This window comes from Hemiscyllium ocellatum, chromosome 13, assembly GCF_020745735.1.
Source record: "Hemiscyllium ocellatum isolate sHemOce1 chromosome 13, sHemOce1.pat.X.cur, whole genome shotgun sequence".
Lineage (NCBI taxonomy): Eukaryota > Metazoa > Chordata > Chondrichthyes > Orectolobiformes > Hemiscylliidae > Hemiscyllium > Hemiscyllium ocellatum.
The window spans coordinates 33,284,385-33,301,448 of NC_083413.1; the positions used below are offsets into that span (position 1 = coordinate 33,284,385).

Consider the following 17,064-nt stretch of genomic DNA (forward strand, 5'->3'; position numbering starts at 1 on the left):
CCCTAGTAACTATAGGCCAGTGAGTCTCACTTCTGTTGTGGGCAAAGTCTGAAAGAGAATTGTAAGGAATAGGATTTATGAACATCTGGATAGGAATAATGTGATCAAGGATAGTCAGCATGGTTTTGTGAAGGGTAGGTCGTGCCTCACAAACCTTATTGAATTCTTTGAGAAGGTGACTAAGGAGGTGGACGAGGGTAAAGCGGTAGATGTGGTGTATATGGATTTTAGCAAGGCATTTGATAAGGTTCCCCATGGTAGGCTACTGCAAAAAATACGGAGGTATGGCATTGAGGGTGAGTTGGAGGTTTGGATTAGGAATTGGCTGGCTGGAAGAAGACAGAGGGTAGTAGTTGATGGTAAAGGTTCATCTTGGAGTGTTGTTACTAGCGGTGTTCCGCAAGGATCTGTTTTGGGACCATTGCTGTTTGTCATTTTTATAAATGACCTGGAGGAGGGGCTAGAAGGTTGGGTGAGCAAGTTTGCGTATGATACGAAAGTCGGTGGAGTTGTTGACAGTGAGGAAGGATGTGGCAGGTTACAGGGGGATATAGATAAGCTGCAGAGCTGGGCAGAAAGGTGGCAAATGGAGTTCAATGTGGCTAAGTGTGAAGTGATTCACTTTGGTAAGAGTAACAAGAAGATGGGGTACTGGGCTAATGGTCGGCTACTTGGTAGTGTGGATGAGCAGAGGGATCTTGGTGTCCATGTGCACAGATCTCTGAAAGTTGCCACCCAGGTAAATAGTGCTGTGAAGAAGGCATATGGCGTACTGGCTTTTATTGGTGGAGGAATTGAGTTCCGGAGTCCTGAGGTCATGTTGCAGTTGTATAAGACTCTGGTGCGGCCTCATCTGGAGTATTGTGTGCAGTTTTGATCGCCATACAATAGGAAGGATGTGGAGGCACTGGAACGGGTGCAGAGGAGGTTTACCAGGATGTTGCCTGGTATGGTAGGAAGATCGTATGAGGAAAGGCTGAGGTACTTGGGGCTGTTTTCATTGGAGAAAAGAAGGTTTAGGGGTGACTTGATAGAGGTGTACAAGATGATTAGGAGTTCAGATAAGGTTGACCATGAGAACCTTTTTCCACGTATGGAGTCAGATATTACGAGGGGGCATAGCTTTAAATTAAGGGATGGTAGGTATAGGACAGATTTTAGGGGTAGATTCTTTACTCAGCGAGTCACGAGTTCATGGAATGCCCTGCCAGTAACAGTGGTGGACTCTCCCTCTTTATGGGCATTTAAACGGGCATTGGATAGGCATATGGAGGATAGTGGGCTAGTGTAGGTTAGGTGAGCTTGGATCAGCGCAACTTCGAAGGGCCTGTACTACGCTGTATTTTTCTATGTTCTATGGGCCCTGGGAGATATACTGGAGGGTATCAGCTATCCCTGTGGATTCACTGTGTTGTTCACAATGTTCTTTCCAGTATTAACAGATGATATTGTCATCCTTGAGAAGATAAGCACAATCTTATGAATAAATTAGATTTTGTCCATTGGATCTCAGTCTCTATGTGATTCTATTGACTTCAAAACTTTTCAGATATTATGATCACCAACATATTGTTGGATTCTTGAGTATTCTCTTCCAACTTGTGTTTGGGTGTCAGCTGTTGTTAAATTGGTGCCTTTTCCAGTTATAACCTTCAGTTGTTCTGCCCTGCAATAAAGGCTGATTACTTTTGTTATTGGAGGTCATATATTTCAGATCAGTTCATCAAGCCTGTCCTGAGTTGTCCCATGTCACAAGGGTTAGAAAAGATTTACAAAGATGTTACCAGGGTTGGAGCATTTGAACTATAGGGAGAGGTTGAATAGGCTGAGGCTGTTTTCCCTGGAGCGTGAGAGGCTTGGGCGGAGGGAGGGGGGGCACCTAACAGAGGATAAAATCATGACGGGCATGGATAGGATAAATAGACAAAGCTTCTCCCCGGGGTGGGGGGGTGGGGGCCTGGAGTGGAGGGAGTCCAGAACTAGAGGATATAGGTTAAGGGTGAGAGGGGAAAGATATAAAAAACACCTAAGGGGCAACTGTTTCACTCAGAGGGTGGTACCTCTATGGAATGAGCTGCCAAAGGAGGTGGTGGAGGCTGGTACAATTGCAACATTTTAAAGACATCTGGATGGGTATATGACAGCATGGACGGGTTGGACTGAAGGGTCTGTTTCCGTGCTGTACATCTCTATGACTCTATGACCACCCATCATGGACACGGCAGGTACTCATGTGACTTGGCCAATGTGTTCTCCCTCATACGCTGCAGGCAAGGATGCCCCCAGGCATAGTAAATAGCAAGACCAAGCAGACACTATGACACCATTCAATGATTGCCAGACAGGGATGTTCAGTGGTCAAGGACATTTGGCCTCAGATCTTCAGGTGACTGCCCTCCAAGGCAGACTTCGGGATACAGAACAATGCAGAATGGCCAAGCAGAGGCTGGTAGCCAAGTTTGGTACCATAAGAATGGCTTCAGTGGGAACCTCGGGTTCTTGTCACGCGACAGGTGACCCCACTACACTATACACACATGTACACACACACACACTTACAATCACACTCGCACAGATCCTTTCTCATACACTTGCTCTCTTTCAGATATACACACACCCCCTCTCACAGGCATATATTCCATCACACTCGTGTATACATACACACACACACACACACACACACACACACACGTCTATGCAATGAATTTGCATTTGCAGATACATTCTATTTTGTCTATATACAGTCAATCCATGTGACATTTTATAAATTCCTTTGTAAACAGAACTGCTCCGACTCAAGGCAAGAATACATACAGACTCTAACCTCACACCTGTAATGCACTGTCTGAGTCGAGATGTCACTTTTCTTTAAATCTTAAGTTATCTTGGGTATGTGACTTGAAAAACATTCTGGGTTTTACACATTAACAAATTGAAACCTGCAACCCATTCTAAGTGATTAAAGACTTAACAGCAATCTATGTTTTTTCAATACATCATGTGAGTTGTGTGACACTACAATTTTTTCTATAAATTCTGTGTCCTGTGATCCTGACCCACTGGCTACCAAGCAGCGTTCCAATAGCTCGTACTTCCAAATAAACCTGTTGGACTATAACCTGGTGTTGTGTGATTTTTAACTCTATTTCTTCAGCTTATGACCCAGTATGGAACAAAATGCACTTTCACTTAAACATCCATTTAATTTTTAAATCTAGCACGGTATTGCCATCTGTGAATTTTAAATAACAGTCATGTGAGCTCATCGCATTGTCACACATATGCGTACCATCATGTGCTGTGAGGATTTGAAGTCGATCCAGTCATTGCATATGATATCACCTATATTTTATGACCAAACAAAGATATTTGGAAAAACATGAGATGTATTCACTGCGACAACAGGTTTTATTACTGTGGAAATGATGACCAAAAGTTGTATTTTAGCTTCTATTAACAAGTGGCAATATTCCATAGGCTGATTAATTGAGAATAAGATCTCAGGTTTCCTCTGTATACAGGAATGTTTTAATTATGGTGGTAGTATCTTTTGCTTTTCCAAACATGCAGTCTAAGTTGGCCTCCTCATTGTAAATGTTGCCTGTTATAGAGTATTCAAAATCTGCGTTGACAATATTGAAGTTGCCACATTCAAATTCAAGACAGTTCTTGATCATAGGTTGATGTCAAAGTTATTTTACATGTGGCATTTGCCAGTGTGAGTTCCAATGTCATGTGCTTGTGGAGTGCATTCTTCTATACCTGATTAACATCCATTTAATCTTTAAATCTAGCACTGCATTACCATCTGTGAATTTCAAATAACAGTAATGTGAGCTCATCACATGGTGCGCATATATGTGACAATCATGTGCTGTGACTATTTGAAATCAATCCAGTCATTGCATATGATAGCTAACAAAAACAAGAAACAATGCACAAACAGCTGCAATCATTTCATATAGCAGCACCACTTGGGCTGGAGCAAAGTAACAGTCAACAGAACATAAAAACATAAGAACTAGGAGCAGGAGAAGGCAATTCAGCCCATGGAAATGCTCTGCATTTAATATGAACATGGCTGATCTCAAGTTGAAAAGTGTGGCGCTAGAAAAGCACAGCAAGTCAGGCAGCATCCAAGCAGCAGGAGAATCAAGTTTTGGGCATCAGGAATAGCTGATCTCATCTCAGCCTCAACTCCACTTTCCTGCCCATTCCCTATAAGCCTTTAATGCATCAATAATTAAAAACCTGTGTATCGCCTCCTTAAATTTACATCTGCTCTATGGCGACTTTATTAATTCCCTTCGGCATCTTATATACCTCAATTAGATTGCCTCTCATCCTTCTAAACTCTCGTGAGTAAAGGCTTAAACTGTTCAATCTCTCCTCATGAGACAAACAAAAGAGGAGTGATGAGCCTTAGATACAAGGGAAGAAAATGGAGTCAGTGGAAAAGGATATGGCAGAGAATGGCATGGAGATGGAGGGCGGCACGGTGGCACAGTGGTTAGCACTTCTGCCTCACAGCGCATGAGACCCGGGCTCAATTCCTGACTCAGGCGACTGACTGTGTGGAGTTTGCACGTTCTCCCCGTGTCTGCGCGGGTTTCCTCCGGGTGCTCCGGTTTCCTCCCACAGTCCAAAGATGTGCGGGTCAGGTGAATTGGCCATGCTAAATTGCCCGTAGTGTTAGGTAAGGGGTAAATGTTGGGGTATGGGTGGGTTGCGCTTCGGCGGGTCGGTGTGGACTCGTTGGGCTGAAGGGCCTGTTTCCACACTGTAAGTAATCTAAAGAAGGAGAAGAGAAGAAACGAAGAAAAGGGAGCAGGGACCACTTGTAAAACTTGTCTTTAATTCAGGCCTCTTACTAATTCATTCTTTAAATAATCTAAACCAGTTTTTGATCAGCATAGGTAATCCCTGTTCCTATCCTTTTTTGTCTTGCATCAAAGTTATTTTGTTTGCTCTAAAATGTTTTTCAAATGTATTGTTGCTTACTTTTTTTTAGAACTCCTCTCCCATATATTTTGACTCTATCACCTTATAGGACATGAAAAACAATACAGAATTAAGCACATCTACAGATCAAAAAGGAAACAGTTTACAACAGTATTACCTGTATCTTGATGAAAAATCTTAGCGTCAGCAGTTAAACTAACCTACATATCATTGTAAATGTTCACAATTGCCACATAATCTGAACCAATACTCAGATTCAACGTGGCAGAATTTATCTCATGACATAGTCCAGCTGCAAATTAACAAATGGCAAACAAATTTACTTGTTATCTATTTGAACTCCACAGCATAATCAACTTTTTCATTGATTCATTGTTAATATCAAGTAAAAACAACTAAAGCAATTTGAATGGCAGCTTTCCTACCATAACTGTAGCGGAGTAAGTACTCTTGACAGCAGGTGTGTCAAAGCAGGGGAAGAAGGACCTGTTACACACTGAGTGACCATGTGTGAAAAGGAATGGTTTGGAATTTCCACTTGTTAATTCTGGATCCAGCCACCAAATCTGCAAGTATGAAAAAAAGCAAAATACGTGAATCACTAACTGCTTTAAATTAAGGTTTTACTTTGTGATTATTGCATGTTGTTGGACAATTGGTCTTAATTTCAGTTTTGATTTGTGAATCCTGTACAATCACTCTCCAGTTGGTGAGATTTGAAAAATTAGATTCAGAATCCAATATTTTATGTCATTGTTGTTTATGCCATTGAAAGATCTGGTGCATCTTAGAATGCATAAAGACCATAAAATTGTGTTACATAATTAATATGGAAATATTTCAATTAATGCAGCAAACACAAATATATTATTTTGGAAGAAAGCAGCAGTTGACAGTTGAAAATCTACACATTCATTGTGAAAAAGGTTTAGCACTGTGGCCTCTTCTGAAATGAAACTTTTCAGCTCATTTCTAATGAGGCCATTTGTAAAACAAATAGCATGACATGCTGATGTCTATGATTAATAATTCACATGACACTGGGAGTTGCACTTCGGTAGTAAGCAGATAAATCTCAGCTATATGAAAAATACACACAAGAAATTGTCCAAGGGAAAAGTGGAGTTTCCCTGATGATTTAAAATCAGAAGTCTTATTATTATAAACACAACATAGAACTTTATACCATGCAAAATATTTTCTAGTTTTCAAGTTTGTGTCAAGTTAAATGACAATATTCAGTTAGCTCAGTTGGTTGGATGGCTGGTTTGTGATACCAACATCATAGGTTCAATTCCTGCACTGACTGAGGTTTCCATGAAGGGCTCTGCTTCTCAATCTCTTCCCTCACCTGAAGTGTGATGACCCATGAGTTAAACCACTACCAGACATCTCTCTTGAATGCGACTTTACCTTAAGTGATTGCACCACATAGAAGAAAGCATTAAGAAGGACACTGATTACTCCAAATCTTTAATTGTTCTGATATCACCATGTAAATCTGTACCTCTGCTCAAATTTGTGGTGGATTGAGTAAAATCAAGACACCTTCAAAAATTATGGCAAGATAAAACATATAATGTATAATTATGTGAAAGATAATGCTATAACATATGATTCCAGCAGAAAAAAATTAATACATTGTCGAAGAGGCAAGAATTGTGGGAATTATACTTCTCTGAATGTTGCTGGAGGTTACAAGGATCAAAGGGATTTGAACATGAGGATGAAAACTTTCAAATTAATTTATTGGTAGAATGTGTGCAAGAGGTCATGTGGTCAGTGGCTGATGTTCCTGCCTCTAAGCTAGAAGTTAGTGGTTCAAGTCCTGCTCCTTGATGGCCAAGGAAGATTAGTTTATAATGTAGCCCAAAATGTTGAGTTGTAAGCAGATTTTGTTTTATATTTTTTGTTTTAGATTTAGCTTTTTAACGTAGGCCACTTTTAAAGGCATTTCAACAAAATACATATTCTGCTGGGTCACCAAAGCAAATAAGCCATCTTGTGTTTTCACTCTCTGTAACACACTAACTCAATTTCAGAACAATAATCACTAGTATTATGAAATCAGCCAATACAAATAGATGATTGATTAGGAAGTCCCCAATTCTACTATAAATTGAACAAACAATTAAAAACCAGTATTTAACAAAGGATGTATTTTCATTAATTTCTACTCATCACTTAACCATTTTAAATACTCCTGTTTGAACAGACTTTGGAACAGAAAGGAACAAGACACCTCTGGGGTCTTATTCAAAGCACTACCTTTCGGTCTGAAACTGGAGACACGATAATGAATAAAGGCTTGTTCATTTTACAGACAAGATGAACACTCCAAAAAACTCCATTGTCTTTATGTTTAAGTTGATATGTGCATGTGGAAAAATCTAATCAAGCTGATCAATTTCACATTATTAACAAAGTAGACTTCAACAACAACTTACACTAAGGAGAGGGTTCTTATCCAATGATTGGGTTTATAAAAAATGGTTCTGTGAGTCATCATTTTGAATATACCATATATCCTGTTCAGTAAAAAGGTGTTACTGTGTCTCAGGCTATAACTGGAGTCAAAAGTTTAGGGATAACAAAAAGGTATCCCTAAAGTTTTCGGGGGCTATTCTCAGATCAGACTATAGAACATTACAGCGCAGTACAGGCCCTTCGGCCCTCGATGTTGCACCAACCTGTCATGCCAATCTGAAGCCCATCTAACCTACCATGTACGTCCATAAGCTTGTCCAATGACGACTTAAATGTACTTAAAGTTGGCGAATCTACTACCGTTGTAGGCGAAGCATTCCATACCCTTACTACTCGCTGAGTAAGAAACGACCTCTGACATCTGTCCTATATCTATCACCCCTCAATTTAAAGCTATGCCTCCTTGTGCTTGCCGTCACCATTCTTGGAAAAAGGCTCTCCCTGTCCACCCTATCTAACCCTTTGATTATCTTATACGTCTCTATTAAGTCAACTCTCAACCTTCCTCTCTCTAACGAAAACAGCCTCAAGTCCCTCAACCTTTCCTCGTAAGACCTTCCCTCCATACCAGGCAACATTCTGGTAAATCTCCTCTGCACCCTTTCCAAAGCTTCCACATCCTTCTTATAATGCGGTGACCAGAACTGTACACAATACTCCAAATGTGGCCGTACCAGAGCTTTGTCCAGCTGCAGCATAACCTCATGGTTCCGGAACTTGATCCCTCTATTAATAAAAACTAAAACACTGTATGCCTTCTTAACAACCCTGTCAACCTGGATGGCAACTTTCAAGGATCTGTGTAACGGGACACCGAGATCTCTCTGCTCATCTACACTACCAAGAATCTTAGCATTAGCTCAGTTCTTTGCATTCCGGTTACTCTGACCAAAGTGAATCACCTCACACTTGTCCGCATTAAACTCCATTTGCCACCTCTCAGCCCAGTTCTGCTGCTTATCTATGTCTCTCTGTAACCTACAACATCCTTCATCACTATCCACAACTCCACCGACCTTAGTGTCGTCTGCAAAGTTACTGACCCACCCTTCTATGCCCTCATCCAGGTCGTTTATAAAAGTGATGAACAGCAGTAGACCCAACACTGACCCTTGCGGTACACCACTGGTAACTGGACTCCAGGCTGAACATTTCCCATCAACCACTACCGTCTGTCTTCTTTCAGCAAGCCAAATACTAATCCAAACTGCTATATCTCCCACAATCCCATTCTCCCGCATTTTGTACAAGAGCCTACTGTGGGGAACCTTATTGAACGCCTTGCTGAAATCCATATATACCACATGAACCAGTTTACTCTCATCCGCCTGTTTGGTCACCTTCTCAAATAATTCTATAAGGTTTGTGAGGCACGACCTACCCTTCACAAAACCGTACTGACTATCCTAATCAAATTATTCTTTTCTAGATGATTATAAATCCTATCTCTTATAACTTTTTCCAACACTTTAACAACAACTGAAGTAAGGCTCACAGGTCTATAATTACCTGGGTTGTCTCTACTCCTCTTCTTGAACAGGGGAACCACATTTGCTATCCTCCAGTCTTCTGGCACTATTCCTGTAGACAATGACGATTTAAACATCAATGCCAAAGGCTCGGCAATCTCCTCCCTGACTTTCCAGAGGATCATAGGATAAATTCCATCTGGCCCAGGGAACTTATCTATTTTCACACTCTGCAGGATTTCTAATACCCCTTCCTTGTGAACCTCAATCACACCTAGTCTAGTAGCCTGTATTTCCGTATTCTCCTTAACAACATGGTAGTTTTCTAGAGTGAATACTGTCAAAAAATATTCATTAAGTACTTCCCCTATCTCCTCTGACTCCACATACAACTTCCCACTACTATCCCTGATTGGCCCTAATCTTACTCTCGTCATTCTTTTATTCCTTAAATACCTACAGAAAGCCTTAGGGTTTACCCTGATCCTATCTGCCAACAACTTCTCATGTCTTCTCCTGGCTCTTCTGAGCTCTCTCTTTAGGTTTTTTCTGGCTACCTTGTAACCCTCAAGCCCCCTAACTGAGCCTTCACATTTCATCCTAACATAAGCCTTCTTCTTCCTCTTGACCAGAGATGCCACTTCCTTCATAAACCACGGCTCCCGCACTCTACAGCGTCCTCCCTGTCTGACAGGTACATACTTATCTAGGACGCACAGGAGCTTTTCCTTGAATAAGCTCTACATTTCAAATGTGCCAATGCCCTGCAGTTTCCTTCGCCATCCTATGCTTCCTAAATCTTGCCTAATTGCATCATAATTGCTTTTCCCCCAGCTGTAACTTGCCCAGTGGTATACACCTATCCCTTTCTATCACTAAAGTAAACATAACAGAATTGTGATCGCTATCACCAAAGTGCTCACCTACTTCCAAGTCTAACACCTGACCGGGCTCATTACCCAGTACCAAATCTAACGTGGCTTTGCCCCTCCCCCCACCCTCACCTCTTTTACCATCTTCTCGGTTCTTACTGAAACATCTAAATCCTGGATCCTGCAACAACCATTCATTCCTTGCTCTATCCATGTCTCTGAAATTGCCACATCGAAGTCTCAGATACTAACCCATCTGCAAGTTCACCCACCTTATTCTGGATGCTCCTGGCGTTGAAGTAGACACACTTCAAACCAACTTCTTGCTTGCCAGTGCCATCTTGCGTCCCTTAAACTTGATTTCGGACCTCCCTCCTCTCAACCTTTTCTACACTCGAGCTACAATTTTGGTTCCCATCTCCCTGCTGACTGCAGGTCAAGCTCCTGTCAGTGTGAAAAGTGGAGGTGCTTTGTCTCAATAAGGGAAAGATTGTCCATTAGATGGGTTTCTGATTGGTTCATTAGATTAAAGCCTGCCTTGTATTTCTAATAACTGTAATGTTTTGCATCTTTGCTGGTCAGTTAAACAATCTTTAATTCTGAGATTTGTGTATTGTGTTTGCTCATTCAGAATAAAATCTGATATTATTTATTAATTCAATGTATTAGTTGAATTTGAAGCATCTGAACTAAATAATTTGAATGTTTAATTCAAGATTTTAAATAGGCATTCACAATTAAACTGACCCAATTTAAACATCCTTTCCAAACTATCAAGTGATTACTTGAAAATCATTCCAACATATGAAAATGATACGTACTAAGACCGGAAGAGATTCCTGATCGATCATTCCTGAAGCCTCTGACATCACTATCCAAAAGTCCAAACCAACAATATTTTGCAGTATTGCTTTGTCAAACCAACTTAAACTCTGAGGGGGTTTGGTTGGGTTAGTTGGCTGACTGGCTAGAATGAATCAAATTAGTCGAAAGCGAGGACTGCAGATGCTGGAGATCACTGGAAAAGCATAGCAGATCAGGCAGCATCCGAGGGGCAGAAGAGTCGACGTTTCAGGCATAAGACTTTCATCCCAATGCACAGTGCATTGGAGGATGAGATTAGGGAGGACATAGACAGTATTTACAGTCACAGGAACGTGCTGGCAGACAGCAAGTTGGTTTGAAGTGTGTCTACTTCAACTACAGAACTATCTGAAATAAAGTAGGTGAGCTTGCAGCATGGATAAGTACCTGGGTCTTCAATGTGGTGCCATTTCCGATATATGGATAGAACAGGGTCAAGAATGGGTGTTGCAGGTTCCAGGGTTTAGATTTTTCATTAAAACAGGGAAGGTGGTAAAAGAAGGGGAGGTGTGGACTTGTTAGTCAAGGACAGTAAAATGGTGGCTGAAAGAACTTTTGACGAGGCTTCGTCTACTGAGGTGGTATGGGCTGAGATTAGAAACAGGAGAAGAGAGGTTACATTGCTGGAAGTTTTTTTATAGGCCTCCACAGAGTTCCAGGGATGTGGAGGAGAGAATCGACACAACAATTCTGGGTAGGAGTGAAAGGAACACTGGTCATTATGAGGTACTTTAACTTCCCCAACATTGGCTGGAAATGCTATAACTCTAGTACATCGGATGGATCGGTTTTTGTCCAATGTATGCAAGAGGGTTTCCTGACACAGTATGTCGAAGAGGGGACAAGATGGGAGGCCACACCGGATCTGGTGCTTGGTAATGAACCAAGCGAGGTGTTTGATTTAGTGGTAGGTGAACAATTTGGAGAGAGTGACCATAATTCAGTAATGTTTAGTTTAGTGGTGGAAAGGGTTAGGTACATGCCACAGGGCAAGAGTTATTCATGGGGCAAGGGCAATTATAATGTGATGAGGAAAGACTTAGGATGCATAGAATGGGGTAGCAAAATGCAGGGGATGTGGACAATCGAAATGTGAAGCTGGTTTAAGGAACTGATATTGCGTGTCCTTGATAGTTATATCCCTGTCAGGTAGGGAGGAAGTGATAAGGGTAGGGAGGAAGTGATAAGGTAAGGGAACTGTGGTTTACTACAGCAATCGCATCTCTTGTTAAGCGGAAGAAGGAGGCTTATGCGACAATGAGACAAGATGGTTCAGATGAGGTGATGGAGAGTTTCAGATTAGCTAGAAAGGATTTAAAGAGAGAGTTAAGAAGAGCAAAGAGAAGACATGAGTAGTCTTTACGGGCAGAATAAAGGAGAACCCTAAAGCTGTCTATAGATATGTAAGGAATAAAAGGATGACTGGGGTAGGAATAGGGTCAGTCAAAGACAGAAGTGGGAAGTTGAGTGTGCACCATGTGGAGATCGGAGAGGTGCTAAACGAACATTTCTCATCAGTTTTCACTCAGGAAAAGGAGAATTTTGTAGAGGAGAAGAATGAGATACGAGATATTAGACTAGAAAGAATCGAGGTTAGTAAGGAGGTAGTGTTATCAATTCTAGAAGGAATGAAAGTAGACAGGTCCCCTGGACCGGATGGGATTTATCCAAGGATTCTCTGGGAAGTTAGGGAGGAGATGCTGGAGCTTTTGGCTTTGATCTTTGAGTCATCATTGTCTACAAGTTTAGAATCAGAGGACTGAAGGATGGCAAATGCTGTGATCTTGTTCAAGAAGGGCAGTAGAGATGACCCAGGTAATTATAGATCAGTGAGCCTTACGTCTGATGGAGGAAAAGTTTTGGAAGGGATTATAAAAGATAGGATTTATAATCATCTAGAAAGCAACAATTTGATTCCAGATAGTCAACATGGTTTTGTCAAGGGCAGGTCATGTCTCATAAACCTCAGTTCTTTGAGAAGCTGACCAAGCATGTGGATGAGGGTAGGGTAGTTGATATGGTGTACATGGACTTCAGTAAAGCCTTTGATAAGGTTCCACGCGGGAGAAAATGCAGAGGCATAGGATTGAGGGTGATTTAGCAGTTTTGATTAGAAATTGGCTTTCTGTAAGGAGGCAGCGAGTGGTGGCCAATGGAAAATATTCAGCCTGGAGTCCAGTTACTTGTGGCGCCCACAAGGATCTGTTTTGGGACCATTACTGTTTGTCATTTTTATAAATGACTTGGATGCAGGCATAGGTGTATGGGTTAGTAAGTTTGCAGATGACACTAAAGTCGGAGCAGTGGATGGTGTGGAAGAATGTTGCAAGTTGCAGGAGGACTTGGATAACCTGCAGAATTGTGCTGAGAGGTAGCAATTGGAGTTCAATGCAGATAAATGTGAGGTGATTCACTTTGGGGAGAATAATAGGAAGGCAGAATACTGAGTCAATAGAAAGATTCTCGGTAGTGTGGATGTGCAGAGAGACCTTGGAGTCCATGTACATAGACCCCTGAAAGTTGCCAACCAGTTTCACAGTGCTGTTAAGAAGGCATACAGTGTGTTAGGTGTTATTGCTAGAGGAATTAAGTTCCAGAGCTGTAACGTCCTGCTGCAACTATACAAAGCTAATGCAGAAGCACTTGGCATATTGTGTACTGTTCTGGTCACCCCATTACAGGAAGGATGTGGAAGCATTGGAAAAGGTGCAGAGGAGATGTACCAAGATGTTGTCTGGTTTGGAGGGAAGGTCTTATGAGGAAAGGCTGAGAGACTTGGTCTGTTCCTATCGGAGAGAAGAAGGCTAAGAGGGGATTTGATCGAGACATACAAGATGATCAGAGGATTAGATAGGGTAGACTGTGAAAGGCGTTTTCCTGGGATGATGACGTCAGCTTGTACAAGGAGCATAGCTACAAATTGAGAGGTGATAGATTTAATACAGATGTCAGAGGCAGGTTCCTAACTCTATGTGGTAAGGGCATGGAATGCCCTGCCTACCAATGTAGTTAACTCAACCACATTAGGGACATTTAAACAATCCTTGGATAAGCACATGGATAATGATGGGATAGTGGAGGGGGATGGGCTTAGATTAGTTCACAAGTCGGCGCAACATTGAGGGTGCTGTATTGTTCTATGCCATCTTGTCACTCCCATGGCAGAAGCTGTAGGCCAGACCTGTCTTTAGGCAGGAAACTGACGGTGTGTGTGTGTGTGTATGTGTCTGTGTGTGTCTGTGTGTGTTGGGGGGGGCAACTCTGACTGAGAGTGAATAGTAGTTAAAGGCAGCAAAACATTGGAGCAGCTTACACTTCGTCAGAGTGGAAGATGTGACCAGGCAGGGAACAATTTGACATTTTGACAGAGTGATGAGGAGAGAAGGTGAGGTGAAGCAAGGGCTACCAGGAAGAGTAAGTTTTCCTGCTTAAAAAGGGACTTATCTTGGGAGTCGGGCCTACATTTTGACAGAGCGCCGAGATGGTGAGGTAAAGCGAGGGCTGCGGGGAAGGTAAGGGCTTAATTTATATTTGGGCAGTGGCTAAACCCGAGATACTACACATGTAGTATCTCCCTCCCGCCCTCCTCTAACCGGAAAGAAAAGACTCTGTAAGGTAAGGCTTTTATTTCTTTCTTACCGTTCTTTTTCATATATTTAAGTGCATTGTTTGATTTTAGTTAGTTCATATAAAGCTAAACTTACAATGGCGGGGACCTCAGACCCTGGCATATGCTCTTGTTTGACGTGGGAGCTTAGGAATGTGTCTGACGTTCCTGACTCTTACACTTGGGGTCTATGTACATAGATCTTTGAAAGTTGCCACTCAGGTGGATAGAGCTTGTAAGAAGGCCTATGGTGTATTAGCGTTCATTAGCAGAGGGATTGAATTCAAGAGTCGTGAAGTGATGTTGCAGCTGTACAGGACTTTGGTTAGGCCACATTTGGAGTACTGTGTGCAGTTCTGGTCGCCTCACTTTAGGAAAGATGTGGAAGCTTTGGAGAGGGTGCAGAGAAGATTTACCAGGATGTTGCCTGGAATGGAGAATAGGTCGTACGAGGATAGGTTGAGTGTTCTCGGTCTTTTCTCGTTGGAACGGCGAAGGATGAGGGGTGACTTGATAGAGGTTTATAAGATGGTCAGAGGAATAGATAGAGTAGACAGTCAGAAACTTTTTCCCCGGGTACAACAGAGTGTTACAAGGGGACATAAATTTAAGGTGAAGGGTGGAAGGTATAGGGGAGATGTCAGGGGTGGGTTCTTTACCCAGAGAGTGGTGGGGGCATGGAATGCGCTGTCCGTGGGAGTGGTAGAGTCAGAATCATTGGCGACCTTTAAGCGGCAATTGGATAGGTACATGGATGGGTGCTTAATCTAGGATAGATGTTCGGCACAACATCGTGGGCCGAAGGGCCTGTTCTGTGCTGTATTGTTCTATGTTCTATGTTCTACTTGCAAAACGTGTGTACAGCTGTAGCTCTTGTTTAATCGCATGACAGCTCTGGAGCTGTGGATGGACTCACTGTGGAGCATCCGCGATGCTGAGGAGATTGTGGATAGCATGTTTAGTGAACTGGTCACACCGCTGGTTAGAATTGCTGAGGGAGACAGTGAATGGATGACCAAAAGACAGAAAGAGAGTAGGAAGACAGTGCAGGTGTCCCCTGTGGTCATATCCCTCCAAAACAGGTACACCATTTTGGATACTGTTGGGGCGGATGGCTCACCAGGAGAGGGCAGCAGTTGTTAAGATCATGGCACAGTGGTGGGCACTGCTGTTCAGAAGGGCGGGAAAAAGACTCGCAGGGCTATAGTCATAGGGGATTTATTGTGGGCGGAGTAGTTAGGCGGTTCTGTGGCTAAAAACGGGACTCCCAGATGGTATGTTGCCTCCCAGGTCCTCGGGTCAGGGATGTCACCGATCAGCTGCAGAGCATTCTAAAAGGGGAGGATGAACAGCCAGTTGTCTTGATGCATATAGGCACCAGCGATGTAAGTAGAAAACGAGATGAGGTCCTGAAGGAAGAATTCAGGGAGTTAGGAGAGAAGTTAAAGAGGAGGACCTCAAAGGTAGTGATCTCGTGATTACTACCAGTGCCACATGCTAGCCAGAGTAGAAATGAAAAAATAGGCAGAATGAACACATGGCTTGAGAGATGGTGAAACAGGGAGGGGTTCAGATTTGTTGGACATTGGGACCAGTTCTGGGAAAGGTGGGACTATTACAAAATGGACGGTCTACATGTGAACCAGACCGGAACCAATGTTCTCGGGGGAGTTTTTGCTACTGCTGTTGGGGAGGTTTTAAACTAATGTGGCAGGGGACGGGGAACTAGAAGAGAAAACAAGTAGGCAGTGGGGTGGAGACTGGAGATTGTAAGAATCACAAAGAATGCATTAATAAAAGGGAAGAATAGGCAGAGCGCAGATAAGCGCAAAAGAACTGATGGCCTGAAATGCATCTACTTTAATGCAAGGAGTATAGTGTGTAAGGCAGATGAACTTAGGGCTTGGATTGGTGCCTGGGAGTATGATGTTATTGTAATCACAGAGACTTGGTTGAAGGAAGAGGATGATGATTGGCAACTAAATGTTCCAGGATATAGATGCTTCGGACAAGACAAGGAGGGAGGTAAAAGGAGGGGTGGAGTTGCATTGTTGGTCAGGGATGATAACACAGCTGTGCTAAAGGAGGACACTATGGAGGTCTTGGGTAGTGAGGCATTATGGGTGGAGCTGAGAAATAAGAAGAGTGCAGTTACATTGTTGGGGCTGTGTTGCAGGTCTCCCAACAGTGACCCTAAGGTAGAAGAACAAATAGGTAAACAGATTATGGAAAGATGTAGAGGCAATAGGGTAGTGGTGATGAAAAATTTTAATTTCCCAACATTGACTGGGATACAATAAGAGTCAGAGGTCTGGATGGGGTAGAATTTGTAAAAAGTGTCCAGAAGAGTTTTCTAGAGCAGTATGTCAGTAGTCCGATGAGGGAAGGGGCCAGATTGGACCTGGTACTGGGGAACGAGCCAGGACAGGTGGTAGAAGTTGCAGTGGGGATTTATTTGGGAACAGTGACCACAATTCTATAAGCTTTAGACTACTTGTAGATAAAGATGAGAGTGGTCCGAAAGGAAGAGTACTAAACTGGGTACTAAAAAGTACTAAATTATATCAAAATCAGGCAGGAGCTCGGAAATGTGGATTGGACACAGCTATTTGAAGGGCAGTCCACATTTGAAACGTGGGAGGCTTTCAAAGATAGGTTAAAGATAGTGCAGGTAAGCATGTCCCGTTGAAGGCAAAGGACAGGAAGGGCAAGATTTGTGAACTGTGGATGACAGGAGAAATTGTATGACTAACCAAGAGGAAAAGGGAAGTGTACATAAGGTCTAGGCAGCTAAGAACAGAAC

The 17,064-nt window shown here is 42.5% G+C and overlaps 1 protein-coding gene across 3 annotated transcripts in view; it reads right to left on the reverse strand.

Annotated features, from left to right (window-relative positions):
- The window catches only part of rnpepl1 (arginyl aminopeptidase like 1), a 72,051-nt gene that overhangs the window by 33,446 nt on the left and 21,541 nt on the right, over positions 1-17,064 (reverse strand). For all 3 annotated transcript variants that reach the window (XM_060834726.1, XM_060834727.1, XM_060834725.1), the window contains exon 2: positions 5,388-5,528. In XM_060834726.1, coding sequence (XP_060690709.1) covers positions 5,388-5,528 — 141 coding nt within the window. The remainder of the gene's footprint in view (positions 1-5,387; positions 5,529-17,064) is intronic.